Here is a 25,253-nt window from a genome sequence, read left to right as displayed (position 1 = left end):
ACCTCAATTCCGAATTTAACCAAGAACCACTGATTATTAATCCAGTCTACTTAACGATGGGTCTAATGTGAAATCACCGGGTTTAATTATTTATTCTGGCGGTTCTGCGGAGTTGCTGGGGCTGTCTGTGACACGACAGGGCGGATTAAGCACTGACCATCCCCACCCACTCACACACCACCCTCACCCGCCCCGCGCACCCTCACAGCCCGCTCTGAGGGCAGCGCAGCGCCCGCGCCTCAACGGCGGGGAGGGGGCGGGACTAGGCGGATCGACAGGCGCTTCAACCAATGGAAGCGCGGCTAGCGCGCCAGCACACCAATGAGAAGCGGGACGCCTCGGCGGCGGGAGCTCCCGAGATGAGCGACAGGCATATTAACCAATAAAAATGCGGCAGCGCTCCGCCGGGCCAATGGGCGAGCCCGGAGTGTTCTAGAAGGGGCGGGCGGGAGGCGGGGCCGAGGTGCCGCGCCCCGCCCGGCGCGGCCCAGAGCGGAGCGCAGTCATGGCGGTGAAGGCGCTCAACCCCAAGGCCGAGGTGGCCCGTGCCCAGGCCGCGCTGGCCGTCAACATCAGCGCGGCCCGCGGGCTGCAGGACGTGCTGAGGACCAACCTGGGGCCCAAGGGCACCATGAAGATGTGAGGGAGCCCCCGCGCCTCTCGCCGCGGGTGGGGTTGGGGGGGAGCAAGGCCTGAGGGGAGGCGTGAGGGGAAGCGGCGGGGGCCGGGATGCGCGGAGGGGAACAAAGGCGGGAGGGGTGAGAGGCTGAGGGATGGAGGGATGGGGAGGGAGCGGTGCGGCCCCGCACGTGTTTTGGGGCCGGATGGATGGATGGATGGATGGGGAAGGAGCGGCGCGGCCTCACACGTGTGTTGGGCCCGGGGCGCTGCTCACCCGCCCCGTGCCGCCCGCAGGCTCGTGTCGGGCTCCGGAGACATCAAGCTGACCAAAGATGGCAACGTGCTGCTGCAGGAAATGGTGAGCTGGGGCTGGACCTCGCAGCGGGCTTTAGGGAGGGACGAGCGCCTTTGGGTGAGGGGGAATCGCGTCCCCCCTGCCCCAACCGCCCTTATCCATTGAAGCAAAATGGGCCTTGGGAGGAGGGTAAAGAAATAGGTGTAGGTTAAGGCAATACTGTAAAGCAAATAATGTTAAAAGTATAAACGGCACCATGAGAATGAGTAAAATCATCAGCCAAAGGAGTAGCAAACCAGTTAGGGTAAACCATTAGAACATCACCTTCAGTTCTTTCTTAGCTGATCTCGGATTTTTGTTTGCTGTACCACCCAGGTGAAACTTAACTGCTCAGCTTCTTATTTTTGTCTAGCAAATCCAACACCCCACGGCCTCCTTGATAGCAAAAGTAGCAACAGCACAAGATGACATCACTGGAGATGGCACCACCTCGAATGTCCTGATCATTGGAGAGCTGCTGAAGCAGGCAGATCTTTACATTTCTGAGGTGTGTATGCAGTGTTTCATTTGTAGGTGAGCAAGTTAAAACCTTCAGTGGGACCCCTCAGTGGGGTTTTTTTGTTAAATGTTTAACAGGAGTGGATCATAAACACATTGTTCTGCTTAAAATGAGAGGTTGTAAAAAGGGGGTGAAAGCTAGAGGAGAGGACTTAAACCCTGTTCAAAATCAAACCCACTTATTATGGATACTGTAGCTTTTAAGGTTTTGTGTGATACCTGCTGTTACTTTGTTTTGTGTGAGTCAAAACACTTCTGGAGTGTTGGAAAGGAGCTCCTCCCTGAGGGCAGGTAAATGTGGCTATTGCACAGCGAACACCCAAGTGTGCTTTGTAGTTCCCTTGGTTTGAGTTCTGTGCTAAATTAATCTGTACTTTTCCTCTGCATTGGAAGGATTTGCATTCCTTTTATATGTATTCAGAAGGACAGAACACATGGCCTGGGTAGCATATTCCCTGTGTTTTGCAATTCCTTGGAATGCTGAAACCACAGGTTCTGTTGGTGGAAGAAGAACCGTCTTGCCTTCCATTGTCCAATGATCTCTCTTCCCTTGCCTCAGGGTTTGCACCCTAGAATAGTAGCAGAAGGATTTGAGATTGCCAAGGAAAAAGCACTTGAGGTTTTGGAGCAGGTCAAAGTGTCCAAGGAGATGGACAGGGAGACCCTCATCGATGTTGCCAGGACATCCCTCAGGACTAAAGTCCACGCTGAGCTTGCTGACATCCTGACAGAGGTGAGTGTCCCTGCCACCTCTGCCTCTGTGTGTGGAGAGATCCAGCTCTGAAAGCGCTGGGACTATAACTGGAAGTGTGAAAGATGTGAGCTTGCACTTTGGGAGGCTGATGGTCATTTTGGGGTGTTTCCCTCCCCTGTGTTGCAGGCTGTGGTAGATTCTGTCCTGACAGTCAGGAAACCAGGGGAGCCCATTGACCTGTACATGGTGGAGATCATGGAGATGAAGCACAAATCAGAGACAGACACAGCGTAAGTCAGGAGGATCCTTGGGCTTCAGTGTCATGGGGCCATGAGCTTTGAGGAGCCTGGGGGGTTTTGGTTTCTCTTTAGGGTGTCCTAAAGCTACCACTGGCAGAGTTAAAATACAGATTTAACCCATAAATATCTTGGCAGAAGTTTCTCACTCACTGAATTGATTCCTTGATTAAATTATCAAATAGCAAAGAGCAACACTGGCTTAACAATATTGTATAAATACTCTTTTTTCTTAGTGTCTGTGGCTTGATGATGCTTTAGGTTTGCTTCGGTTAAATACAAAGCAGCATTTGATAAATGGAAACTGGGTTGTGGATTGGATATTCCACAGGATTTCCATTTCCCTCAGTGCATGGATGAATTCTGCACAGCTTTCCTCAGTAGCTGGTGCAGTCAGACACCATGCCAGAGCAAATTCCTTTTTTTCCACCATGCCTGGTGTGCTTTTTTGTGGGAATGAGCATGCCCCTGGAATGGGAACACATCACCTTTGCTCACTGCCAGCACAAGTGCCCAGGCAGTTTGGCTTTGAGCAGTTCCTCTCTCTGCACTCCATGAAATCCTGAATTTGTGTCCATGGACACCCAGAATGGTTTTTAATCTTGCAGGCTCATCAGGGGGCTGGTGCTGGATCATGGAGCTCGCCACCCTGACATGAAGAAACGAGTGGAAGATGCTTTTATTCTTACCTGCAATGTGTCTCTGGAGTATGAGAAAACGTGAGTACATAGCAAGTGCTCATGTCCTGAGAACTTTTATTTAAAGTGTGCTTAAATACCAACCAAGACTGAAGGGGAAAAGTGATGCCCCTTCTGCAGCTCTTTGGGGAGAGGTGAATAAATCACTGTGAGAGGCAGAGCTTCACAGTGGTTTTTGTTTTGTTGTGTGATCACAGAAAGGTTGGAAGTCTTTCCTTTCTTGGCCACAATTTGATATTCTAGGGCAAACACATCAATACACTTCAGAGTTCTCTCAGTTTCAAGTGTCTGCCTTAATTTTTGAAGTGGAGAAGCTCTGAACCAGAGAGCAGGAGCAGCAGTGTGGGTTGGAGGGGCTGGTTTGTTCTGAGTTGATTTCTTTAGAGTGTTACTGAAAGGCTCATTCCTTATGCTCAAGTTTATTTCTACAGCAGAGAGGAAGTTTTCTCACTGCTTTTTTGTGGGAATTTTTTTCCCCTTCAGAGAGGTGAGCTCTGGATTCTTCTACAAAAGTGCTGAGGAGAGGGAGAAGTTGGTGAAAGCAGAAAGAAAGTTCATTGAAGACAGAGTCAACAAAATCATAGAGTTGAAAAGAAAAGTCTGTGGCGACTCAGACAAAGGATTTGTTGTGATCAACCAGAAGGTGAGATGAAGAGAATAACTAAAAATTATTTGAAATGCCAGAATTAGCTAAATTTAGGCTGATACTTTTGAATATAATGTACAGTTCCTACATGAGATCTTTGAGCTTAAGGAAGATCTTGTAAGTGTCAGAGTGAGAGGAGGTGTTTTTAGCTTTGTCCTTATGCTGATGGTCACTTTCTGTTTGCAGGGAATTGACCCCTTTTCCTTGGATGCCCTTGCCAAAGAAGGAATAGTTGCTTTGAGGAGAGCTAAAAGGAGGAACATGGAAAGGTCAGTTTTGAGGAGAGGAGAGGATACAATAATCTGCTCCTCCAAACTGAGACAGTCAGTCAAGTCTGGCTTAAATCCATCTTTAAAGGCTTGACTAAAAATTCCACGTCAATCTGTGCAGCTCTTCTGGTGTAACTCAGGGCAGTTTGAGCTCTCAGGATGCTTTAAATGCAGACACCTGCAGAGGAGCCTTAATTCTACAAGTTAGTTTTTTAAAGAGCTCTTCCATGAGCAAAACCAAACTGTTGCAAGCCTAGGGTCTGCAGGCTGAAATACTGCAGTGATTTTGGGTTTTATTGAACATAAAGCTGAGTTCTGCCTGTTCTCTGTCAGACTGACCTTGGCCTGTGGTGGCACTGCCATGAATTCTGTGGAGGATCTCACTCCTGACTGCCTGGGACACGCAGGGCTTGTCTACGAGTACACCCTGGTGAGTGACCAAGTGTTTGAAAGGTAAAGCTGGAGTACTGAAATAAAATACATTAAATCCACTTGGATGTGGACATCTGCCTGGATGTTTGCTCCTGTCATAGACTGAGAAAACAGAAATAGAGTTCTGCTGCTTCTCATCACTTCTTGAAGTGCTGTCAGTACAGAATCCAGCCTGAAAGCACCCAGTTTGTTAATTTGTGTCCACGTTGCTGAGGCAAGTGGCTGACAGGCAAACCTGACTGTTTTCCACAGGGGGAGGAGAAGTACACCTTCATTGAGAAGTGTGAGAACCCCCGCTCGGTGACCCTGCTCATCAGGGGCCCCAACAAGCACACGCTGACCCAGATCAAGGATGCAGTGAGGGATGGGCTGCGGGCTGTGAAAAATGCCATTGAGGATGGTGAGTGCCCTCCCTGTTCATCATCATAAGGATCTATAGAAACTCATCCTAAAATTAGGGAATTATGTATCAGCTCCCTTGGTTCCTGCTTCAGTCCAAGCCTGAGCTCAGGGAGAGGTGATTTTATAGTTCTGTGTTGATTGCTCACCTGTTCAGGTGCAGGATATGGAGGGAAGAGCTCAAACTGCACTAGAAATGAGCTGTTTCAACTGAAAGAGGTGCTTTTCCCTTGCAGGATGTGTGGTGCCAGGAGCAGGGGCACTGGAGGTGGCAGTAGCCAATGCTCTTGTGAAACACAAGCCCAGCGTGAAAGGAAGAGCCCAGCTCGGAGTTCAGGCTTTTGCTGATGCTCTGCTCATCATCCCTAAGGTAAAATGAGTTCCTGGGTGATAAAGTGGCTTTAAAGCACGCACAGCCTCAGTGCTTTTTCTGCTGGAGGGCTCTGTAATCACAAACATGAAACCAATCCCTTTTTTTCTGTGCCAGGTGCTTGCTCAGAACTCAGGATATGATCCCCAGGAGACGCTGGTGAAGGTGCAGGCAGAGCACATGGAGTCGGGGCAGCTCACTGGGGTTGATCTCAACACTGGTAAGGACTCCCTCAGCCACAGGCTGATGCTCCAGTAAGAACCTGGCTCAGCTCTGAAGCACAAAGTGCTCTGAGTGCAGAAAGTTTTATCTTTATTGATAAAAAGCTGCACAGAAGCCTTGGCAGTCAGGCTGCTGTAGTTCAGTGTGTGCTGATTTGAGGTTTTTAGAGGATAAGGCACACTGTTGGATACAGTGAGTGATATCAGATGTCAGCCAGCAGAAAGTCTCTGTGTGAACTGATTTTTTTACAAGCTCTTCACTTCTGTTGCAGGGGAGCCAATGGTGGCTGCAGCAGCTGGAATCTGGGATAATTACAATGTCAAAAAGCAGCTGCTTCATTCATGGTAAGGCTGGCAGGATTTCACTTGTAACATTACTCTGTGTGTGTTCAGGGGATGTGAAACTGGGGATTCCATGTACAGGAAGATGTCTTGAAACACAAAAATGAAGCTGAGTTTGGCAATTGTAACAATATTTCTTTGCTGTTTCCCTATTTCCAGCACGGTGATTGCCAGCAACATTCTCCTGGTGGATGAAATCATGAGAGCTGGGATGTCCTCCCTGAAGGGCTGAGCTGGAGCTGCTCCCTGTGGAATTTCTCCAAGGAATCCACCCCAGGGCCCTGTCCTTGGCTGTGGTGGATGTCCCAGCACCAGAAGTCACTCTGCCATGAGGGGCAGCCCCTTTGGTAACCAGGCCACTCAAAATCTCAGCAACTCCATCAAAGATTTGGCTCTAAAAAGGAGTTATTTATTTTTGATTTCACTGAACTGTGTGGCTGCAGTTGCTTTCCATTTTTACCCAATAAACTGTTCTGTTCTGTGCTTTGGGTGTCTGTTCTTTAACCTCCACCCTCTCTGGAGCATTCTGCAGTGGGGCTGCATTCCTGAGTCCTACTCTTGGCCATTTTGTGAAATTACTACTCAAGACTTCTGTGAAATTATTGCTACTACTTCTCTGGGAACAGGGTCGGATCAAGCCTGGAATTTGTTTAGTAAATCCTAAAAAAAAAGCTGGATTAAGGCAGTCACTTAATAGTTTTGTACTTGCTTATGAATAAAACTGAGTTCACTGACTGCAGAGTGGCTTTTGGGGGGTGAAGGACCTGCTTTAAGGGTTGGATTTTTAATAGTGGTGCTTCTACATTAAAGTATTTATGGATAATGAGTGCCAGAGCAGGTCTGGGCAGAGCTGTCTGGGTTTGTGGCAGGGGAACAGCCTCCTGCCCTCCGGAATGATTTTCCCTAAAACCAGCGCTCCTTTGTGTTAGGAGGAATCTCCGTCACACACGAAACCTTTAAAAAACCCTTCAAACACCAAAAAAAGCCTCTCTTGTGTGGAAGGGTGGCGGTGGCCCCGGTGCCCCGCAGTTTTAACCCCGAGTGCAGCGGGGCAGTGACAGAAATCCCCTTTCCTGCAGAACCGCTGCCCCGGAAGCGCTTCCCGAGCCCGCGGCACCTCCGGGTCGGGCCCGCGGTTCCTCGGGATGGGAGCGGCGGCGGGGCTGGTGCTGCTGTGCTGGGCGGTGCTGGGGGCTCAGCGCGGTGAGAGCCCCGAAATCCCCCCGGCATCCCCAAAATCCACCCCAGCATCCCCTCCCGGAGCTTCCTGCTGATCCCCAGCCGGGGATCGCCCCCTTCCCGAAAACGGGATTTGAAATGCTTTGAGCTGTGCGGACACCAACCGCTGTCACCCCGTCCAGCACAGGCTGGCACATCCCGCCACTAGCTGCGCCTCGCCAGTGTTTAAAAATGAAACTTGTAAATGAAATTTGTCCCTTTTCAGCGCTCGGAGAGGATGGCAGCATGGTGCAGCTGCCCGGAGGCACCTTCCAGATGGGATCCGGCTCCCTGCAGAGGAGGGGCGAGGAGGCGCCCGCCAGGGAGGTGACGGTGAAGCCCTTTGCTCTCGACAGACACCCGGTGACAAACAGGGACTTCAGGTGAGCCCGCCGTGCCTCGGGTGGCCGCGGGGAGGGACAGGGCCAGGTGTGGTGCCAGCTGCTCTGGGGTCTGAAAGCCACTGCTTGGGTGCTCATTGGAAAAAAAACATGTGTCTGTCAATAGGAAATCACTGTCACAGGAGCAAGCTGAACCATCGTGGCAGTGTGGCTTGCAAACATACTTTTATTTCCTTTTTTGTCATTTCCCCCTTCTTTCCTCTTATTTGTTCTTTTTTTCATCTTGTCCTCTTCCTCTTTTCTCCTCATCTCCTTCTCCTCCTCTCTTCTTCCTCTCTTTTCCTTCCTCTCCGCCTTTCCCTCTCCTCTCCCTATTCTTTCCCTCTCTTCTTCTCTCTCCGCTCTTCTCTCTTTTTCTCTCTTCCTTCTCTTCCCTTCCTCTCTTCTTCTTCTCTTCCACTAACAGCAGCCACAGGTTTTATTGGCTTTTAAGGGATTTTTTTCTCTGTGCAGTTATGGAAACCTGAGTGCAGGCTGAGTTTACCTGCACAGGTAACATTAAAAGTATCAAATCTGTGCAAAGATGCACACTAGACTGTTTTATCTGTTAAATCTAAATTAAACCATCTGGAGCTGGGGGGTCTGTAAGTTTTGTACCTTTTGCCTTGCTCTGAACTCTGCACAAGCAGATTTGTGAGGCAGAGCTTGAAGAACTCTTACCCAGAGCATGTTGTATTTATGCCAGGGAGTTTGTTAGAGAAAAGAAATACAAAACAGAAGCAGAAGCATTTGGCTGGAGCTTTGTCTTTGAGGATTTCGTATCTGAAGAGCTGAAAAAAAAAGTCACCCAAAAACTGGAGGTAAATCTGAATCCTGTGATGAGTTTGGTGTTGCTTTTCCACTGAGGAGCAGCTCTGCAGAGCCTGCTGTTCTCAGAGGTTTTTCTTTAGTCTGGGGTTGTTTTGCTTTTGAACCTCAGCAGGATTGAGCTGAGGTTGATTCCTGTGCTCCTCTGTTTCCATGCTCTGTGAGCTGTCAGTCTGGACTCCAGGGAGCTGGGAGGAAGTAAAATGTGTTTCAAAGTACTTCAGTAATCTAACTTTAATATAGAAAAATTAACAGCATGAGCCTCTTGATCTATTTTCACTTTGAAAAGCAGATGCCTCTGCTCTGTGGAAAAAAAAAGTCACCCAAAAACTGGAGGTAAATCTGAATCCTGTGATGAGTTTGGTGTTGCTTTTCCACTGAGGAGCAGCTCTGCAGAGCCTGCTGTTCTCAGAGGTTTTTCTTTAGTCTGGGGTTGTTTTGCTTTTGAACCTCAGCAGGATTGAGCTGAGGTTGATTCCTGTGCTCCTCTGTTTCCATGCTCTGTGAGCTGTCAGTCTGGACTCCAGGGAGCTGGGAGGAAGTAAAATGTGTTTCAAAGTACTTCAGTAATCTAACGTTAATATAGAAAAATGAACAGCATGAGCCTCTTGATCTATTTTCACTTTGAAAAGCAGATGACTTTGCTGTGTGGAAAGCAGCATCCAAATGTCTGTGATAACCCAGCTCAAACTGCAGCATTTCCCAGACTAACACACCCTGCTGTGGGACAGTGTCACCAGCCCAGGTGTCACCAGTTCTCTTTTAATCTTAGTGTCATTTCTTTCCCCAGTCAGCCCCGTGGTGGCTGCCCATCGAGAAGGCTTTTTGGAGACAGGTGAGTAAAATCCCGGTGTGGAAAAATCCTGGTGTGGTAAAATTTTGGTGTGGAAAAATTTTGGTGTGGAAAAATCCTGGTGTGAAAAATCCCAGTATGATAAAAACCTGGTGTGATAAAATCCGGGTGTGAGTAAAACTCTGGTGTGCCAAAATCCTGGTATGGTAAAATCCCAGTATGGTAAAACCCTGGTATGGTAAAATCCTGGTATGGTAAAATCTTGGTGTGATAGAATCCTGGTGTGGTGACTCCTCTCCATGCTGGGAGCTCGTGTGTTGTGTGTGCTGAACCTTATTGACCAAAAATAGGTGAAAAAACACTTTCCATCTTTTCATCTCTTCCACCCCTTACTCCCTTTGTAATGAAAACTGTGTAAAATTAATTCAAATCTGCTTCAATCCCTCCCAGCCCTCAGGCCCTGGCTCCAGCATTAAGGACAGGCTGGATTACCCAGTGCTGCACGTGAGCTGGAACGATGCTCAGGCCTTCTGTGCCTGGAGAGGGAAGCGGCTCCCGTCGGAGGAGGAGTGGGAATTTGCTGCCAGGGGAGGACTGGAGCGTACGTAGCACAAGCTCTGAGCTTTTCCCAAAGCAGGCATGGAGGGGTGTTAGTTCCACCAGATGCAAACCTCCCTCCAGGGATGTTTTCAGATGTTGATCTGGGAGGGGGTTTGAACCACCTCTTTTGGCCTGAGAGGGTGACAATATTAGTAATTAATAAATTAATACAATTTCAGTGTCCTAAGCTGAGCAGAAAAGGACAATCCTAAAAGCCTGGCTGGAGTGACCCAGGGCTAACAAGTGTCTTTTCCTCCCTGGCAGAAAGGATGTATCCCTGGGGAAACAAGTTCCAGCCAAACCGTACAAACCTGTGGCAGGTGAGATGCTAAAAATCATCCCATCCATGCTGGGCTGTCCTCAGGGTAGGGTTTCACTCAACCACTGAGTCAGGGAGTCCTGGGAAACACTGGGGGTACTGAAACTCAGCTTCTGGGGGGTTGTAAAAATACCCTCAGAGGGAGCAGGCTCAGCCCATCTTCCCTGGGAAACCAGGATTTTACTGCTTCTAAAAATCCACACATAAATTTATTTGAAGAGGGAACTTGGGACAACTCCAAGTTGATCTCTCTTGACCAACATAAACTGACACCAGAGTTATTTGCCCACTTGGAGTGTGGCAGAGCCCTGTGAGAAGCAGGATTTGGGGTTGTTTCTGGGGTGGTTCTTTGCTGGGAGTGATCTCTGTTCCCCAGGGTGCCTTCCCTCAGGGGGACACGGCTGAGGACGGCTACCACGGCGTCTCTCCGGTGACAGCCTTCCCTGCCCAGAACAGCTACGGTACAGAGCACCCTCACCCTGCTTTGGGGATGGCATCTGCCCCCTAAATTAATGTTAATTATCATATCAGATATGTGGGATCTGGAGTAGAGTAAGTGAGCCCAGGAAAAGCACCGATTTTGGTGCTGGAGTTGGCTGAGGTGCACCTGCTGCACTTCAGGCACCAAACCACCTCCTTCTAATTAAAACTGGGTTGTTTTGCAACTCAGTGGGGTGTAACAAAAATTCCAAGGACAGTGTCTGGCTGCCATGTCCTCTTGCACTGTTTGAAATATATTGAGGAATTTCTTCAGCCTCACCATTAAACCACGCTCTTGAATGATCCTTTGACTGTTGTTCCCCCTCCCATACACCGAATTTACATTTCTTGCACACCTGCTCTCCTAATTCTGACACGAAACCATCTCAGGGCTCTATGACCTGCTGGGAAACACCTGGGAATGGACAGCATCAGAATTCCTGGCTCCAGGAAGGGCATCCAGGGCCCAGAAGATGCAGGTGCTGAGAGGGGCCTCATGGATTGACACTGCAGATGGCTCTGCAAACCACAGAGCTCGTGTCACCACCAGGTAGGTCTGGCCAAAGCCCAGGTGCTGCTGCACAAGGATTTCCTCTGGTTGGTTTTATTTTAAAAGATGTTTGTTCCTACACAATTTTTTTGAGAAGCGGTTGGCAGAGCACACTACAAATATGGCTAAAACCACCCCTGCTACAAATCCATTCCTAAATGCTTCTCAAATCATGTGTTTTCCAGCAAGTATTAATAATTAAATGCTTTTCTCTGAGTTATTCAGGGGAATTGGAAGATGTTTCTAGGCTGTTCCAGCAGGTCACACTAGGGTTGTGAGTGTTGTAACATGTTAGGGATATGTGTAACAAGGAAGGATCCCTAATTTTGGGTCTCTCTTTCCCTGTGAGGATGGGGAACACACCAGACTCTGCTTCTGACAACCTCAGCTTCCGCTGCGCTGCCGACATCCCGCCCGTGCCAGCCTGGAAAAGCCAGAGCAAGCCTGAGCTCTGAGGGCTCACTGGGAACACCTGAGGCATTTTCTCCTGTGGAGATGAACAGTAACCCCCAGCTGTAACTTCCATTAAACCCCAGTGGTTTCTAAAATTAAAAATAATTTCAGCCTTTTCAGTGCTGGGATGTCTGGGTGGCAGCAGTGATTGGGAAGGCAGGAAGGGGGGTTTGTCGTTAGTGTCCTTTTGGTGTGGGAGACACTCCAGCTCTCCTGTTGTTGTCCATGTAAAGCAGAGGGGTGCATGTGTGGGACTGGGCCAGAGCTGCTGTGACCTCCAGTGAGGGGACACCCACAGCCCCCTGTGATCATCAGTGTGGGGCTGCCAGGGGAGAAGTGATGGGGGCACATCCATGGAAGGGGGAGTCATAATCAGTCCCCATTCCCTTGGGAAGTCCCAGCTTTGGAGCAGTGCTGAGCCTTCCCAGAAGCAAAACAAGGCACCTTCACTGGCATTTGAGCAGTGACAAAATGATGAGTGTGACAGATGTGTGTGACAAACCAGTGCCCCACCTCTCCCAGGAGTTATAACCAGCACAAACTCTCTGTGCATGAGCTCTGCACCAAACTTGACCAGGAGCCTTGACCACAAGGATGGGCAAGAACCCTGCTCAGGGATCCCTCATCCACCTCTAACTGTCCCAAAACAGGCACTGCAGCTGCCTGAGGGCTGAGCCTTCCCCATGGGGAGCTGCAGCTGGTTCTGGCTCTGCTAAATGTGGCTTCTCCAAGCCCATTCCTCCAGTGAGATACACCCCAGGAGCAAATTGTTTCCTGGGTTTGTATTTGCACCAGTCCAAGTGAAATAAAATTTAAAAATCCCAGAAATCACCGTTTTGTTTTCCAATATTTTACTCGCCTTACTGTGAGCCAAACCAGGGGCTGGGGCAGCGATCAGAACAGCCCCTCCTCAGTTGCCAGGGTGAGCAGGATGGCCTTGCAGGTGTTCTCAAAGAGGGCAGCTCTGTTCTGGGCCTCCCCCTTCTTCACCCAGTGGCGGTAGGTGCGGAAGGCGCAGGCGTCGATGAGCTTGCGGACGGGCTTGAGCGCGTAGGGGTCCCTGATCACCAGCTCCCGGGTCACCGACTTCACCTGCCGGTACTGGTAGTAAATCCTCACCGAGGCCAGCACGGTCAGGCAGATCACCTGCGGAAAGGGAGCAGCCTGACAGTCAGGGGAATCCTCCCACAACAGCCTGGGATTCAGGGGAATCCCCACAACAGCTGGGAATTCCCACAACAGCCTGGGATTCAGAGCAACAGCCTGGGATTCAGGGAAATCCTCCCACAACAGCCTGGCGTTTAGAGGGATTCTCCCACAACAGCCTGGCATGCAGGGGAATTCCCACAACAGCCAGGAATTCCCACAACAGCCTGGGATTCAGGGAAATCCACAACAGCCTGGCATTCAGGGGAATTCCCACAGCAGCCAAGAATTCCCACAACAGCCTGGGACTCAGAGGAATTCTCCCACAACAGCCTGGCATTTAGAGGGATTCTCCCACAACAGCCTGGGACTCAGAGGAATTCTCCCACAATAGCCTGGCATTTAGAGGAATTCCCTCAATGGGGTGGTCCCAGTGGATCACCTCATGTGGGAGTCAGGAAGGAGCTCAGTGCCTGGCACAGTTTAGTTTCTGCAGGGCTGGCACAGGGAAGGGGTTCATGCCAGGGAATCACAGAATCACAGCATGGTTTGAGTTAAAAGGGAACTTAAAGCCCATTTTACTCCCTGCCATGGGCAGGGATGTTTTCCCCTATCCCAGGTTGCTCCAAGCCCTGTCTGACCTGGCCTTGGACACTTCCAGGGATGGGGCAGTCAGGTTCTCTGGGAAACCTCTGCCAGGGCCCCGGCACCCTCACAGCCAAAAGTTTCTTCCCACAATCCCATCTGACCCTGCCCTCTGGCAGTGGGAAGCAATTCCCCCTTGCCCTGTCACTCCATCCCTTGTCCAAAGTCCCTCTCCAGCTCTCTTAGAGCCTCTTTAGGCAATGGAAGGGGCTCTAAGGTCTCCCTGGAACCTTCTCTTCTGCAGGCTGAACTCTCCAGCTCTTTCAATGGTTTCCTTTGGATGTGAGAGGCAGCTTCTCCCTTAACTCCCTCCTGTGAAGGAGTACTTGGTCTGCACCCAGGCTGCAGCATCCTCCCAAAACCCAGCCCCATCAGCCTTACCCAACCCCCAGCTTCTCCCAAACCCATCCCACTGCTGGCTCCTGCAGCTCCCAGCTTCATCCCCACCTTGAATTTGCGGAAGGGGCTGAAGTGCCGGACCTCCTCCACATCGTACTGCTGGAAGAAGGGGTGTGCCAGCGCCTCGCCCGCCGTGTACCGCTGCCGCGGGTCCACCACCAGGAACCGCGAGATCTGCAGGGGCACCCGCTCAGTCTGGGCTATCCCAGGGCTCTGCAACACCCCCTCCACTCCGGGTTTTCCCAGCCCAAGCACCTACCAGGTCCTTGACGGTGTCGGAGCGGTCGTCCCACTCCGGGGAGCCGAAGTGGTAATCGCCGTTCATGATCATGCGCAGCATCAGCATCTGCTTGCGGTGCCAGAAGGGCGGCGAGCCGGCCAGCAGGGTGTACATGATCACCCCGGTGCTCCACCTGTGGGCAGCCCACACGGAGCCTCCAGCACCCCTGTGCCACCCCCGGGGCACCCAGCTGGCTCTGCACCCCAGGGGAAAACCAGCAGGGAAACTGGACACCTGGAAAACCGGCAGGGAACTGCCCTGCGTGTGCCTGGGAAGGGGGGCTGAGCTGTGCTGGAGCGTGGTTTGAGCTGGGCTGATGGGGAGTTGTTTCCTGGATGCTGCAGGAGGATACCTTGAGATGGAGTGTTTGGCCCTTGCAGAGTTTTTTAGGGAAGGGAGTGGGGCTTGGTGATGCCAGCCAGGCTGGATGCCCTCAGGCACAGCTCAGGCTGTGCAGTGCCAGGTGTCCTGGCTCAGACTGGAAAGGGGATGAAATGCCCTGGGTGTGTGTCACAACTCTGACCACTGCAGCCTGAAGCCACCAGAGGTGGTGGCAAAGTCCCTGCAGAGCTCTGGTGGGCTGCCCTGAGCTGGCTGCTCTCTCAGGGGGTGCACAAGGTGTGTTTAAAACCCCTGTGTCTTGGAGCTCAGTCTAAGTTGACTCCATGAACAGAAAGTGTTGCTTTCCCTCCCACAATGAGGCAAAGTGAGGAGGTGGGCTTGTCCCCAGGCTGCTTCACCCCCTGCTCTGTGCCAGAACCCCCTGGTGACCCAGACAGCCCCTCACAGCCACCAATATTGGCTTTTGGTGCATCATTTCATTCTCTCCAAACACTCAAACAGGTCCCCAAGGACACAATTCTGGCCATGCCTCAAACCACGTGTGTGTTTAGGGAACAGCTTCTCACTCACATATCCACCTCCTTCCCGTAGCCTTGGTGCTCATCATCCATGGAGCACTGCAGGATCTCGGGGGCCAGGTAGCCAGGAGTGCCACAGATCTCTGTGGGGACAGGGACACAGGGCAGAGCATCAACCCAGGTGCCATTCCCACCCACCTCCAGGCAGCCCATGGTGGGATCTTTGCAGGGATGGTGCTCACAGGGAGGAATTGCAACCTGTGTGTATCTCACTGGTGACTTTTTTTGTGAATTATTGTGGCTAAAAAGTGAGCAAAGAAAATTATATGGATGCTTGTGGGAGCCTGTTGTTGGGTATGTGGCTCTTTGCATGTAGGAGTTGGGGGAAACAATGGGGCAGTAAGTGGATGATCAGTAATGGGGATCAGCTGGAGGAAAAAAGAAGTGGAATGGATTAGGATGGTTTTCCTAAAGAGCAGCAACTTCTTCATGGCAAGGAGAGAGGTGTGGAGGCTGTGTGCAGGCAGAACTTGTGTGTGAGGACAGCAAAAGCAGCCAAACAGCACCAATTTGCACCCCCAGGTGAGACTGGTGACAAGGAGAGAGAGGGGCTGGAAAAACTCACCAGTCCAGCATCCCCCCCAGCTCACCAGCCCCCTACCTTTGAGCTTCTCATTCTCATTCAGCTGGCAGGAGAAGCCAAAATCTGTCAGCTTGATGTTCATGTCATCATCCAGCAGGATGTTCTCTGGCTTCAGGTCCCGGTGGACGATGTTGATGGAGTGCAGGTATTGGATCACTTCCAGCAGCGCTCTCATGATCTTCCTGGGGATGGGGACAGCTCATTCCCTGTCCCAAATACCCACTGGCACCATGATCCCAGGGAAGGGGACAGGGACAGTGCACAGGGACACAGCCCAGGGTGCTGTGCTCTCCCCTCAAACCACACTCTGCTCTTGCAAGGTGATTTTCACCCCTCTGCACCTGGCCTTACCTGGTTTCTTTCTCGCTCAAGGTGACTTTCTCAGTGAGGTAGTCAAAGAGCTCCCCTCTCCTCATCCTGCATGAGGGAGGGGACACAGAGTCAGGCAGAGGCTGAGCTGCAACATCAAACCAGCCCTGAGTCTCTGGGGAGGATCAGTCAGGGGTCTGTGCCCCTTAACAGCCCAAAATAACTTTTATAAAAAGGGGTAAAAGTGCCTCTATATATTTCAGTAAAATATCAGGCAGAAGGAGAAGAAGCTGTGCCTGGAGAGGGCAGGTTTTGGGTAGAAACACAATTGTTAAGGTTGAAAAGGTCTATAAGATCACCAAGTCCAACCATCAAAGATGGGGCAGGGATGGGCTCTCCCAGTGCCATCCCACTCCTCTGACATCCACTGCACTGTCCTGGCATTGGGAATTGTGGCTTTGCAGACACCCTGGTCCCAGTGAGCATATAAATAACCCTCAGGGATGCATGACAGCTCCCACCAAAGGTTACAGGGAAACCCGAGCAGTGCTGAGCCGCTGACAGAGGGAAAACAGTGCTGGCAGCAGAGCTTCAATGAGCTTGCAGTAATTGGGACTTGATTCTGCCTTAAGGGCTGCTTGTCCCTCCACTTTGCCATTTTTGGGCCATAAAAAGCTGGGACCAATCTGCAGAGAGGGAGTGGGCCCAGGGTGCTGAGCCAGCTCGTACTTACAGGTCAAACACCAAGAAGAAGAAAGTGCTGGATTCATAGCTGTCCTTCAGCTGGACTGTAATAAAGCACAGGGGCTGTGAGCACAGTGTTCCTGTCCATCAATGGACTAAAAATCTCATTAAACTGCTAAACGAGTTAACGAGGAGCTGATCTTCACAAGTGTTGTGCTTGGGAGACAACAAGGGGGCCACTGCTGGGATGGGTGTGTGGAGGGAGAGCAAACAATGCTCTGAGCAGGTGCCTGGCATCATCCAGGGATTTCACCCCAAAAACCCTTCCTGGGGACACCCTGAGGAACACAGAGGGCAGAAATTGCCCTTGAGTGGGCGCTCAAGGCCTGACTTACTGACGTTGGGGTGGCCCGAGACCTTGCGGAGGATGTCGATCTCCTTGGTGGTGGCTTCCCGCAGCTCCTGCACCTCCTTGGGGGAGATGTTCCCCGCCGTGATGTCGATGATCTTCACGGCGTATTCCTGCCTCGTGGTTTTGTGGATGCACCGCCGGACCACGCTGCTCACCCCCCTGCCAGGGACAACAGGGACAAAAGGGGGGGTTCCATCCCTGCCTGCCCAGCCACCGGCACCTGGGCTGGCTGGGATTTTCATGCACCAGCGGGTCTCGTTCTGTCACCCTGTCTCGGTGGGACAGAAGGTTTTGAGCTGATGGAAAGTGCTGTTCCATGCTATTTTTAGCCCCATGCTGCTGTGGGCCCTGTTTGTATCAGATTCCCAGGGAACACTGTACCGATCTGGCACTGGAGGACGTGAAACCAAAACAAGCTGCTTGCCAAAAATAAAGCTTTACCTGCCCAAAACCTCCTTCGGCTCATATTTTTCATAAAACTCCTTGGATGAGTTCCAGTCTGGTAGATCTTCTTCCTTGGTCATCTCTGACTCCTGTCAGGCAGCACTCTGGGCTTGTCTATGGGCAGAAAGGAGCTGCAAGGAAAAAAGAGCGAAGATGGGCACTCTCTGCCCCCAGAGCTGGGATCATCAATCCCTTATGGAAGAAAAAACATTGAGGAGGAAGGAAGAGAAGAAAGATCCTGGACCAACCAAAGGAGGTGTTCTGCTGCTTGGAAAAGCCAAGCTTTGCCCTTGGGATGCTGCAGAGATCCCACTGGGAACAGGAGAAACCCCACTGGATTCCCTCACAGCCTGGCTGTCCCCAGGGGCAGAACCAGCCTGGCTGGGGCCAAGGCTTTGGGAAATGCTGTGGCACCCCAAAACCTCATCCCTTCCCTGTGCCCAGCTCACAGCAGCAGCCTCCAGAAACACCACCCCACACCAACACCACCCCAAGGGGAATCTGGAAGCTGCAATCTGCCCCTACTGATTTTCTCTTTCATTTCCTTGTTATTTTTAAGATTACAAAGTTGTCTTTAGCTGAGAATAAGGAGGGAAAATAGTGTTCAAAGGGAATAGAAATGGACTCAGGAGGAAAAAGAGGTAGTGAGGGCCAGTGAAGTAGCAAGAGGGGCCGGGTGGGTCAGGGTGCAGGTGGGGACAGAGGGACTGGGGACAGTGGGAGCTGAGCCAGCATGAGGACAGCAGCTCAAAGAACTCCCTCAGCCACTCCTGTGCAGCTGCCAGCAGCCTCAACAACTCCTGAAAGGCTCTTGTCCCATTTCTTTTTCCTATTTCAGGCTTGGAGGGATTTTTATGCAGCTTGTTTCTGTGCCCATACACGGAGTCCAGGCAGTTAGGATGGAAAGCAGTTTTTACAAGCCTGGGCAGCAAAACTGTCCCTTTGGGAATGACAGTTTGCTGCTGGGGAGGGGACAGAGGTGGGCAGGAGATCCCCAGTTCTGTGAGCTTCCCTTTGCCCTCCTTTCAATAACTCTGCCAGGGCATTGGCAGCTCTAAGTACATTTAAATCTCATTAGCAACGTGTTATCTGTCCTGACCTGGTTTTAAGGACCAAAGTGTGTTTTGGGTGTCTGGCTGCTGCTGCCAGGGATGTCTAACACGGGCTGGAGCATTTCTAAACAACCGTGACCTTACAAAATTTTAGTTGTTGGAAATACTACAAGTAATTCCAAACCATGCTGAAATCACAAAGGGGAGGCAGGGCCAGGAAGTAGGGAAAATAAAATATCTCTGGGGCGGGGGGGGAGGGTAAGCAAAACTGATTATTTTTGAAAATCCAGGTCCTGGGGGTTGGTGTTGTGGGGAAGGGCTGGAGGCTGGGGAGCATCCACGGAGCACTGCCGGGAGAAGCCTGGAATCTGCGTGCTGCCTTCTCCTGGGCGAAAAGAACCGGGAGTTTGTTTAAAACACCCTGGAGTTATAAAAGCAGCAGGTGCAGGGCTCTATCGGGACACTCTGCGTTCATTAGCAGAGTGCAGGGGGGTCGTGAGGGGATTTTCTGCCGGGAGGAACACTGAGGGTGAGGCGCTGGGCTTCGCCCCCCGCCCGCAGCTGCCAAACGGGGGGATCTCTGAGGAGAACAAAGATATTCAAATATCCACCGGGATAAACCCGCAAAGCTCAAGAAAAAGCAAGCTTTCAGGCCGGCAGGGGAACGCGGCCCCTCTCCCTCAGCCCAGGGGCGCTCCAGCCCCGACCCTCCGCCGCTGACCCGGAGCCAAAGAACGCTGAGCACGGGAGCTTCCCGGGGCAGGACCCCCCCTCACAACCCTCCCTCAGCGCCGCCGGCTCCTCACCTCGCTGAGGGCAGCGCCGGGCTGGGCCCGGGCCTGCCGCCGGGAGCCGAGCGCTCAGGGCCGGCCGCCGCCGCCCGGCCCCGGAGAAAGCGCAGCGCGAGTTGGCAGCGGCGGGAGCCGGGCGGGCATGGCCGGGCTACGGGCAAGGGGGGGCCGGGGGCCGCCCCGGAGCTGCGGCACTTCCCCGGTTTAACCCTTCCGCCGCCGAGCACGGAGCGGCCCCGGCTCCTCCTCCCCGGGGGCGTTGCTGTGGGGCCGCCGGGAGCGGGGGCTGCCCCGGGCACGGGGAGGCTCGGCCGGGACGGGCGGGGAGCGCGGAGCCGCGGAATCGGGAAGGCGGGAGGGAGCTTTAAGAGCAGGCGGTGCCGGCACTGCCACCGTGAGCACCGAGCCGCTCTGTCCGCACCCAGCGCCAGGGCCGGGCGCCTCTTGGACACTTCCAGGGATGGTGACTCCACAACTTCTCTGGGGAAGCTATTCCAATGCCTGACCACCCAAACGGATTTTTTTTTTTTTTTCCCCTCATATCTAACCGAATTGCCCCTGTATCAGCTTAAGGCCATTTCTTCTTGTCAGAGTGGCCCAAACCACCCAATGGTTTTATTTCAGTTTCACCGGACGGTGAAACTCCCCAGAAATGAGATGGGAGTTTGATCAGCAGAGGCGAAGCTGCTCCTGTCACCAGGACAGGCAGTTCTGTCCTCACCCGCTCTGTGTGAGGTGACTCCTCTCCCTTCTGAACACTGATTTAATCTTTTCACTTCCAGGAGCTGCAGGTGAAATGCTTTAGGAATGGGCATAACACATCAGGGAAAACAGGTTATGCTAGGGAAAGTATTTTTAACAGGAACTGCACTTTTCAGAGCAGGGATATTCCCCACCACAGTTCCTGGTGGGAGCACAGCTTATCCAGGCTTTTCCCGTGATGACCAGGGGGTGTTTACTTTATCAGCCCCAAGGATTTGAGCAAGGCATGATGTGGCTGCTCCCTCTGATGGGAAAAAGAGGGTTTGCACTTTGCATCAGTAAATACTTTTAAAATAAATTATTTTCATGTAGCAGCCATGGCTTTGTAACTTGCCTGAGCCAGGCAGGAGGGAAAAGCCACAGGATCATCCTCTCACGGTTCAGCCCTATTACAGCACAAAAAGAAACACCTGCAGAACACCCTGCCAAAATCAATTCTCACCTCACCCTTTACTCCAGCACTCAAACTCAACTAACACAAGGTACTTCTAGAGAGAGAAGTTTATTTATAGACATTACATACATTCAACACAACAATCAGCAAACCCAGTAAAACCCATGTTAGCTCATTCTGCTTTACTATTCACTCTTCCATTTTGTGCTAAATTAAATTGCGGCTGTGAAGTTGGATCACATCAGAGGCAGTTATGGCAGAAGTCAAGCCACAGAGATGACAGTGTGAATGTATGAACTAACAAGATACCAGACAGCTTTAAACTTTATTACTGAAGCTTTTTGGTTTTCATTCATAGGTCAGTTCTTGCAAGATGATCTTCAGCTGCCTCCTTGTACAAGCTTAGGCCAAACCTGAAAGGGAAAGAGTTATCTCAGTGAGTTTTGGATCCCTGAATGGAAGGGTAAGGAGGTATCTCAGTAAATTTTGGATCTCTGAATGGAAGGTGCTTTCCTTGCCACAGGACAGATTTGTCAGGGTGTTCCCCCTTCCCTCATGCACTTGCTGGGATATGCTGAGCTGCAGACATCAGCACTGCTGCACAGCTGCCTCCTTCCTCCCAGAACAGGATGGTTTTGTCTTTAGAGCTCTGCTAATGCCCCAAATGTGCTGCTGCCTCTTTTCCAGTCATCTTTAAGCCATGCACCAGCACAAAGCATCAGGAATTTACCCCCTCTCCACCCCACAGGACCAAAGCACGAAGCCCAACAGAACAGCAGCTGCTTTACCTGACTTCAGAGCACCTTCATGACTGCCCAGCTGGATCAAACCCCCAGGACATCATTCCCATGATTCTTTTACTGATTATCCCATTTAACAGCTGCCTGCCAGCACTGTGTACTTACCATTGGAAATCCTGCACTGCTTGAGCACCTCACTGAAGCCCTCACACAGCTTGAGGTCAGTCTGCTTCTGGGCACACTCCAGGAATTGTTTAATCTCATACTGGCAAGGACCTTGCTGCTGCTGGGCAGCCTGAGCGGCCTGGGGCTCCTGAAACACCAAGTGGCTCCATAAGGACCTTTCCAACAAAACCAAACAAGCCTTTCCAACAAGCTCCACACTGCTTGCTATGGGTTCTTCCCTGCATTTCAGTCAAAATCTTCATTTTTTTAATGGAAAACAAGTGAAGGGCTAAAGTACAAAACAATTTTCCAGCAGCAGAATGCCACATTCAGAGCAGTTTTTAAAGTTACAGAACTTGAGTGATTTTGAGACATTCAGGTAACTCTGGATGGCACCTGAGCAAAGATCTCCCCAACATCAGACCTGGAACATGGAAGTCCTGCCTGAATCAGAGGAATGCAGTAGAAGATAACACCAACACCTTGCCACACATCCCTCCTGCATCCCTCTGAACTCTTTTTAAGATGACTCATGGCAAGTTACCTTGGAGATTCAGTCTGTAGTTATAGACTATATACAGTTTTATATATATAGATTATATAAAGACTGTAAGCACTCCAGCTGTGACTCATGTGGTGTTTAAGGCTCCAGCAACTCCCTCAGCCCACGTGGAGCTGAGCTGCCATCAGTCAGTGTCCAGCCATGCTTCCCCTCACCTGGTAAGTGACATCAGGCCTGGCAGCTTCGGAGCTGCCCCCTCCACTAAATCCTCCGGTGATGGCGTGGCCGATGGTGTGTCCCACGGCCGAGCCCACGGCCACCCCGGCAGCGGTTGTGGCCATCTGGGCCATCAGCCCCGGCTGCTTCGGGGCCGGCGCCGCCACGGCGGAAGGCGGAGCCGCTGCGGGGACAGAGGCCCGAGGAGCCGGTGCTGGAGACGCGGCTCTCATCGGGGGTGCCCGGCTGCAGGGACACAAAGAGAAACATCAGTTCATCATCATCATCACGATCCCAAACCACGCCGGGCAGAGGCCGCATGGCTGCAGGGCCAGGAGTCCAGCGTTCCTGCTGTGAGGCACGGAATGTGCCCAGCTGGAAGGGACACACGGTGTCACACCGCGCTGCGCAGGAGGCCCCAGCGATCACGCTGGGGTTACACACACCCCCGCTGGGGTTACACACACCCCCGTTACACGCAGAAGGAATGAATTCGGTGTTCTGGTAAGCGTCTTATGCAAGACAGGGTCAGGGTTACAGGCTTCTTTCTGCTCACACAGCTGCTTTGGGGAAAAACAGAGTATGACCCAAAAGCGGCTGATTACCACGGTGTTGGTGTCCAGGCCCTGCGGCCGAGCAGACCCACTTCCATCCCCCAAATCGCCCGACCCCGCTCCGCTAACCCACAGCCAGCCCAGCTCAAACCAGCCGGGCGCTGCCACCACCCCGGTGCGTCACTCGCCCGCACCATGGCGGCCAGGCCACTGCGGCCTGCGCGGGGGAGAGGGGAGAAAGAGAAGCGGCCCCCGCCGCCCTCACCTGGCGGGGGGCGGCACGCGGGACGTGCGGCTGCGGCTGCCCCTGGGCATGGCGGCGGGAAGCGGAGGAAGCCCCGAGCGGCGCGGAGGGAACCGGAGAAAGCCCCGAGCGGCACGGCCTGGCCTGACACCCGCACGCCGCCTCTGAAGGTCACCGCGTTCTACGTCACTTCCGGAACGCCGCGCGTGGGGCGGGGCTGAGCGGAGGCCACGCCCCCTCATCCTGCCTGAGGCGCCGCGCGGGAGCTGCTGCGATGGCGGCGGGAGCGGCGGTGGCAATAAATAAATAAACACCTAAGCTGCGGTTAAACCCGGGCCTGAGGGATCGTTGGTCATAATGAACGTTTAAATAGCGATAGACCTGCGTCTGTCGGACCTTCAGCCTAAATTGTGACAAATATGCGCGTGCGGGATCCTCGGTCACAATAAACACTTCCGCCTTTGTAGGATCCTCGGTCATAATAAACATCTAATTAGTGTTAAACCCTCGTTTTTGTGGCACTTTCAGCCACAATAAACACCTAAATAGCGATAAATCCGCTCCTGTAGGGTCCTCAGCCACAATAAACTCCTAAATCTGTGAGGGACCATCGGTCACAATAAACGCATAAAGCACAATAAACCTGCGCCCGTGGCACCTTCAGCCACAACAAACACCTAAATCGCCATGGGAAATGTTCCAGCCTTCAGGGAATCGTTCTCTGTGGAAAGGGAGCCTCCAGAAACCTCTCGGAATTCAGCCCTTCAGCAGAGTTTGATTTTATTTCTATGGAATCATGGGTTCTTCTGGAGCAAAGAGGAGATCCCATCAATCCACAGAAACATCTCCAAGGGGTGCCAGAGGATGATCCTGGATTCTTTCTGGTGATGCCCAGCAACAGGACGGGGAGTAATAGCCATAAAGTAAAACACAACAAGTTTCACCTCAACACGAGAAAGAATTTCTTTAGGCTGGGGGTGGCAGAGCTCCGAACCTGCAGTGTCCCTCTGGAGACATTCCAACCCCACCTGGAGGTGACCCTGCCTCGGATGATCTCCAGAAGTCCCTTCAACCCCAACCATTCTGTGATTCTGCGATTTTCATCCCAAAAAAGAAGCGAGGGTCCCTCCTGCCTCCTCATCCCCGCCCTTGTGCTGTCTCCTTGCTTTAGAGACACTGTCTACTTGGAGAAATGAATTTTTAAAATTAATTTATTAATTATTGTATTAATGAAGCTGTTTCTACACACAGCAGCTATGATAAGGGATACCACAGTCAACAGTGATGATAATTCAAGATAAATAAAATTGCTTGTTGGCAGTTCCTTCACTTAAAAAGAGGTGAAAGACCAGACATTTTAACATCTTTTACATCAGGGGATGTAACTGTTGCCAGATGAAAGAAGTGCTAACATTGTGAGTTTATAGAGCAGGAGCACAGCTCAGAAAAGCAGCTGCTGACAGGAGAATTATCTGGATATAAATATAAACGATAAACCATGTTCAGAACAGGGACATCTGCAGAAGCTCAGACCTCTGGTGTTGCTGCAGGACAGCTTCTTCTCCCTGGCTCTTGGCCTCTTTCCATCTCTGAGAGCAATAATTGAGCAATAATTTTGCTTTTCTAGAGTTCAAGGAACTCATTTCTTAATGAGTGGTTTTCTCAATGCTTTTTAATTAATAGTTTTCAATTTTTTTTTTTTTTTCTGGCAGAACGATTCTTGACGCTTGAAGTCATTTTGTGACGGCGTCCCTCTTGGATTTGTTTTGTTTTGCAGAACAATGAGGGCAGGATGGCACTGCAGGCAGGATGAATGCTGCCATTGTGCTTTGTCCTCCTGCTTTCCTTGGGAAAACTCCAGATCTCCCTTTTGTACCGGCTCACCCTCACATCTGCTGATGCCCACAGCGCACAAGGATTTGGAGAAAGGCACAAGAACCAGGAGCTGGTGGCCATCCCAAAAAAACCAGCAATAATGGTGGTTGTGGTGTTCCCAGCGAGCAAAAATTGTTTATTTTCAGCTGCCATGACTTTGATGTGGGTGCACCACAGGGATTAAATGGTTCTTTAACAACCAGACAGGTGTTGATGCTGCTTTTGATAGAAAGGTGTGAAAGAAACAAGATCCAACCCTGATTTTGGGTTGTTTCTGTCTGACTGTGACCCAGTGTGGCAGAATGGGATCCCAGATCTGGGAAATAAGTGATGAAATCCCATTGCTCAAGGCTGAGCGAGCCCTGGGGAATCCAGCCGCTGCTCCCGAGCCAAGTGGAGCACGAGGCTGCGGTGTGAAAATCAAACTTTTCATAGATTTCTTCTGTCGTCTGTCCGAATTACACATCCCAGACACCCTCGTGGTGAGTCTGGGAGCGTAACAGGCCCTCTGCACACCGGGCTCTGTGCGGGATGCCCGAGTTTGGCACATTCTGCCCAAAGTCACAGAGAAAGCCCTGGAGAGCGGGGCTGAGGCTCACATCACCTCAGCTCCGTGAGGGGACAATCATCCCTGAGCGTCAGCTCAGCCGGGGAGACCTTTTTGTGTTCTTAGG

The 25,253-nt window shown here is 51.6% G+C and overlaps 4 protein-coding genes and 2 non-coding genes across 6 annotated transcripts; 4 read left to right on the top strand and 2 right to left on the bottom strand.

Annotated features, from left to right (window-relative positions):
* Window positions 1–453: 453 nt before the first annotated feature.
* On the top strand, window positions 454–6,324 carry LOC121361782 (T-complex protein 1 subunit zeta). The gene is made up of 14 exons (XM_041482786.1): window positions 454–639; window positions 916–979; window positions 1,329–1,463; window positions 2,034–2,207; window positions 2,355–2,458; window positions 3,073–3,183; window positions 3,646–3,805; window positions 3,995–4,077; window positions 4,411–4,507; window positions 4,762–4,909; window positions 5,145–5,278; window positions 5,396–5,498; window positions 5,772–5,844; window positions 6,001–6,324. The coding sequence occupies exons 1-14, from the start codon at window positions 506–508 to the stop codon at window positions 6,071–6,073; spliced, it is 1,593 nt and encodes a 530-aa protein (XP_041338720.1). The 5' UTR covers window positions 454–505; the 3' UTR covers window positions 6,074–6,324.
* Window positions 1,779–1,910, top strand: LOC121361862. Its single transcript, XR_005956406.1, has one exon. It is a non-coding gene; the product is annotated as a small nucleolar RNA SNORA22 (small nucleolar RNA).
* LOC121361869 lies at window positions 2,815–2,949 on the top strand. Its single transcript, XR_005956413.1, has one exon. It is a non-coding gene; the product is annotated as a small nucleolar RNA SNORA15 (small nucleolar RNA).
* A 619-nt stretch (window positions 6,325–6,943) lies between the features above and the next one.
* Window positions 6,944–12,276, top strand: SUMF2 (sulfatase modifying factor 2). The gene is made up of 9 exons (XM_041482574.1): window positions 6,944–7,044; window positions 7,286–7,442; window positions 8,146–8,260; window positions 9,058–9,102; window positions 9,511–9,661; window positions 9,925–9,980; window positions 10,356–10,440; window positions 10,850–11,009; window positions 11,359–12,276. Exons 1-9 carry the CDS (start codon window positions 6,987–6,989, stop codon window positions 11,462–11,464), a joined length of 933 nt encoding a protein of 310 aa, XP_041338508.1. The 5' UTR covers window positions 6,944–6,986; the 3' UTR covers window positions 11,465–12,276.
* A 20-nt stretch (window positions 12,277–12,296) lies between these two features.
* On the bottom strand, window positions 12,297–19,384 carry PHKG1 (phosphorylase kinase catalytic subunit gamma 1). Its single transcript, XM_041482573.1, has 10 exons — window positions 19,143–19,384; window positions 17,282–17,415; window positions 16,824–16,999; window positions 16,478–16,532; window positions 15,787–15,852; window positions 15,454–15,617; window positions 14,845–14,935; window positions 13,912–14,065; window positions 13,701–13,826; window positions 12,297–12,608 (listed from the first exon to the last, which is right to left on the bottom strand). The coding sequence occupies exons 2-10, from the start codon at window positions 17,362–17,364 to the stop codon at window positions 12,357–12,359; spliced, it is 1,167 nt and encodes a 388-aa protein (XP_041338507.1). The 5' UTR covers window positions 17,365–17,415; window positions 19,143–19,384; the 3' UTR covers window positions 12,297–12,356.
* A 1,244-nt stretch (window positions 19,385–20,628) lies between these two features.
* On the bottom strand, window positions 20,629–22,912 carry CHCHD2 (coiled-coil-helix-coiled-coil-helix domain containing 2). The gene is made up of 4 exons (XM_041482575.1): window positions 22,726–22,912; window positions 21,906–22,152; window positions 21,189–21,336; window positions 20,629–20,696 (listed from the first exon to the last, which is right to left on the bottom strand). The coding sequence occupies exons 1-4, from the start codon at window positions 22,773–22,775 to the stop codon at window positions 20,686–20,688; spliced, it is 456 nt and encodes a 151-aa protein (XP_041338509.1). The 5' UTR covers window positions 22,776–22,912; the 3' UTR covers window positions 20,629–20,685.
* Window positions 22,913–25,253: the final 2,341 nt, after the last annotated feature.

This window comes from Pyrgilauda ruficollis, unplaced genomic scaffold (assembly GCF_017590135.1).
Source record: "Pyrgilauda ruficollis isolate IOZ18807 unplaced genomic scaffold, ASM1759013v1 scaffold59, whole genome shotgun sequence".
Classification (NCBI taxonomy): Eukaryota; Metazoa; Chordata; class Aves; order Passeriformes; family Passeridae; genus Pyrgilauda; species Pyrgilauda ruficollis.
Note: the sequence above shows the minus strand (reverse complement) of the source record. Positions and strands in the feature narration are given on the sequence as shown.

Bases quoted from the DNA above. Each gene is read 5' to 3' on its own strand.
- SUMF2 (XM_041482574.1), top strand. From the start codon at position 6,987: ATGGGAGCGGCGGCGGGGCTGGTGCTGCTGTGCTGGGCGGTGCTGGGG. The intron at 7,443-8,145 runs GTGAGCCCGCCG...TATTTATGCCAG, and splicing joins GTGACAAACAGGGACTTCAG to GGAGTTTGTTAGAGAAAAGA. The intron at 9,103-9,510 runs GTGAGTAAAATC...AATCCCTCCCAG, and splicing joins AGAAGGCTTTTTGGAGACAG to CCCTCAGGCCCTGGCTCCAG.
- LOC121361782 (XM_041482786.1), top strand. From the start codon at position 506: ATGGCGGTGAAGGCGCTCAACCCCAAGGCCGAGGTGGCCCGTGCCCAG. The intron at 2,208-2,354 runs GTGAGTGTCCCT...CCTGTGTTGCAG, and splicing joins TTGCTGACATCCTGACAGAG to GCTGTGGTAGATTCTGTCCT. The intron at 2,459-3,072 runs GTAAGTCAGGAG...TTAATCTTGCAG, and splicing joins AAATCAGAGACAGACACAGC to GCTCATCAGGGGGCTGGTGC.
- CHCHD2 (XM_041482575.1), bottom strand. From the start codon at position 22,775: ATGCCCAGGGGCAGCCGCAGCCGCACGTCCCGCGTGCCGCCCCCCGCC. The intron at 22,153-22,725 runs GTGAGGGCGGCG...GTGTCCCTGCAG, and splicing joins CGCGTGCCGCCCCCCGCCAG to CCGGGCACCCCCGATGAGAG. The intron at 21,337-21,905 runs GTGAGGGGAAGC...TTGGTGTTTCAG, and splicing joins GGCCTGATGTCACTTACCAG to GAGCCCCAGGCCGCTCAGGC.
- PHKG1 (XM_041482573.1), bottom strand. From the start codon at position 17,364: ATGACCAAGGAAGAAGATCTACCAGACTGGAACTCATCCAAGGAGTTT. The intron at 16,533-16,823 runs GTAAGTCAGGCC...GCTTTATTACAG, and splicing joins CTCGGGCCACCCCAACGTCA to TCCAGCTGAAGGACAGCTAT. The intron at 14,936-15,453 runs GTAGGGGGCTGG...CTGTCCCCACAG, and splicing joins TGAGAATGAGAAGCTCAAAG to AGATCTGTGGCACTCCTGGC.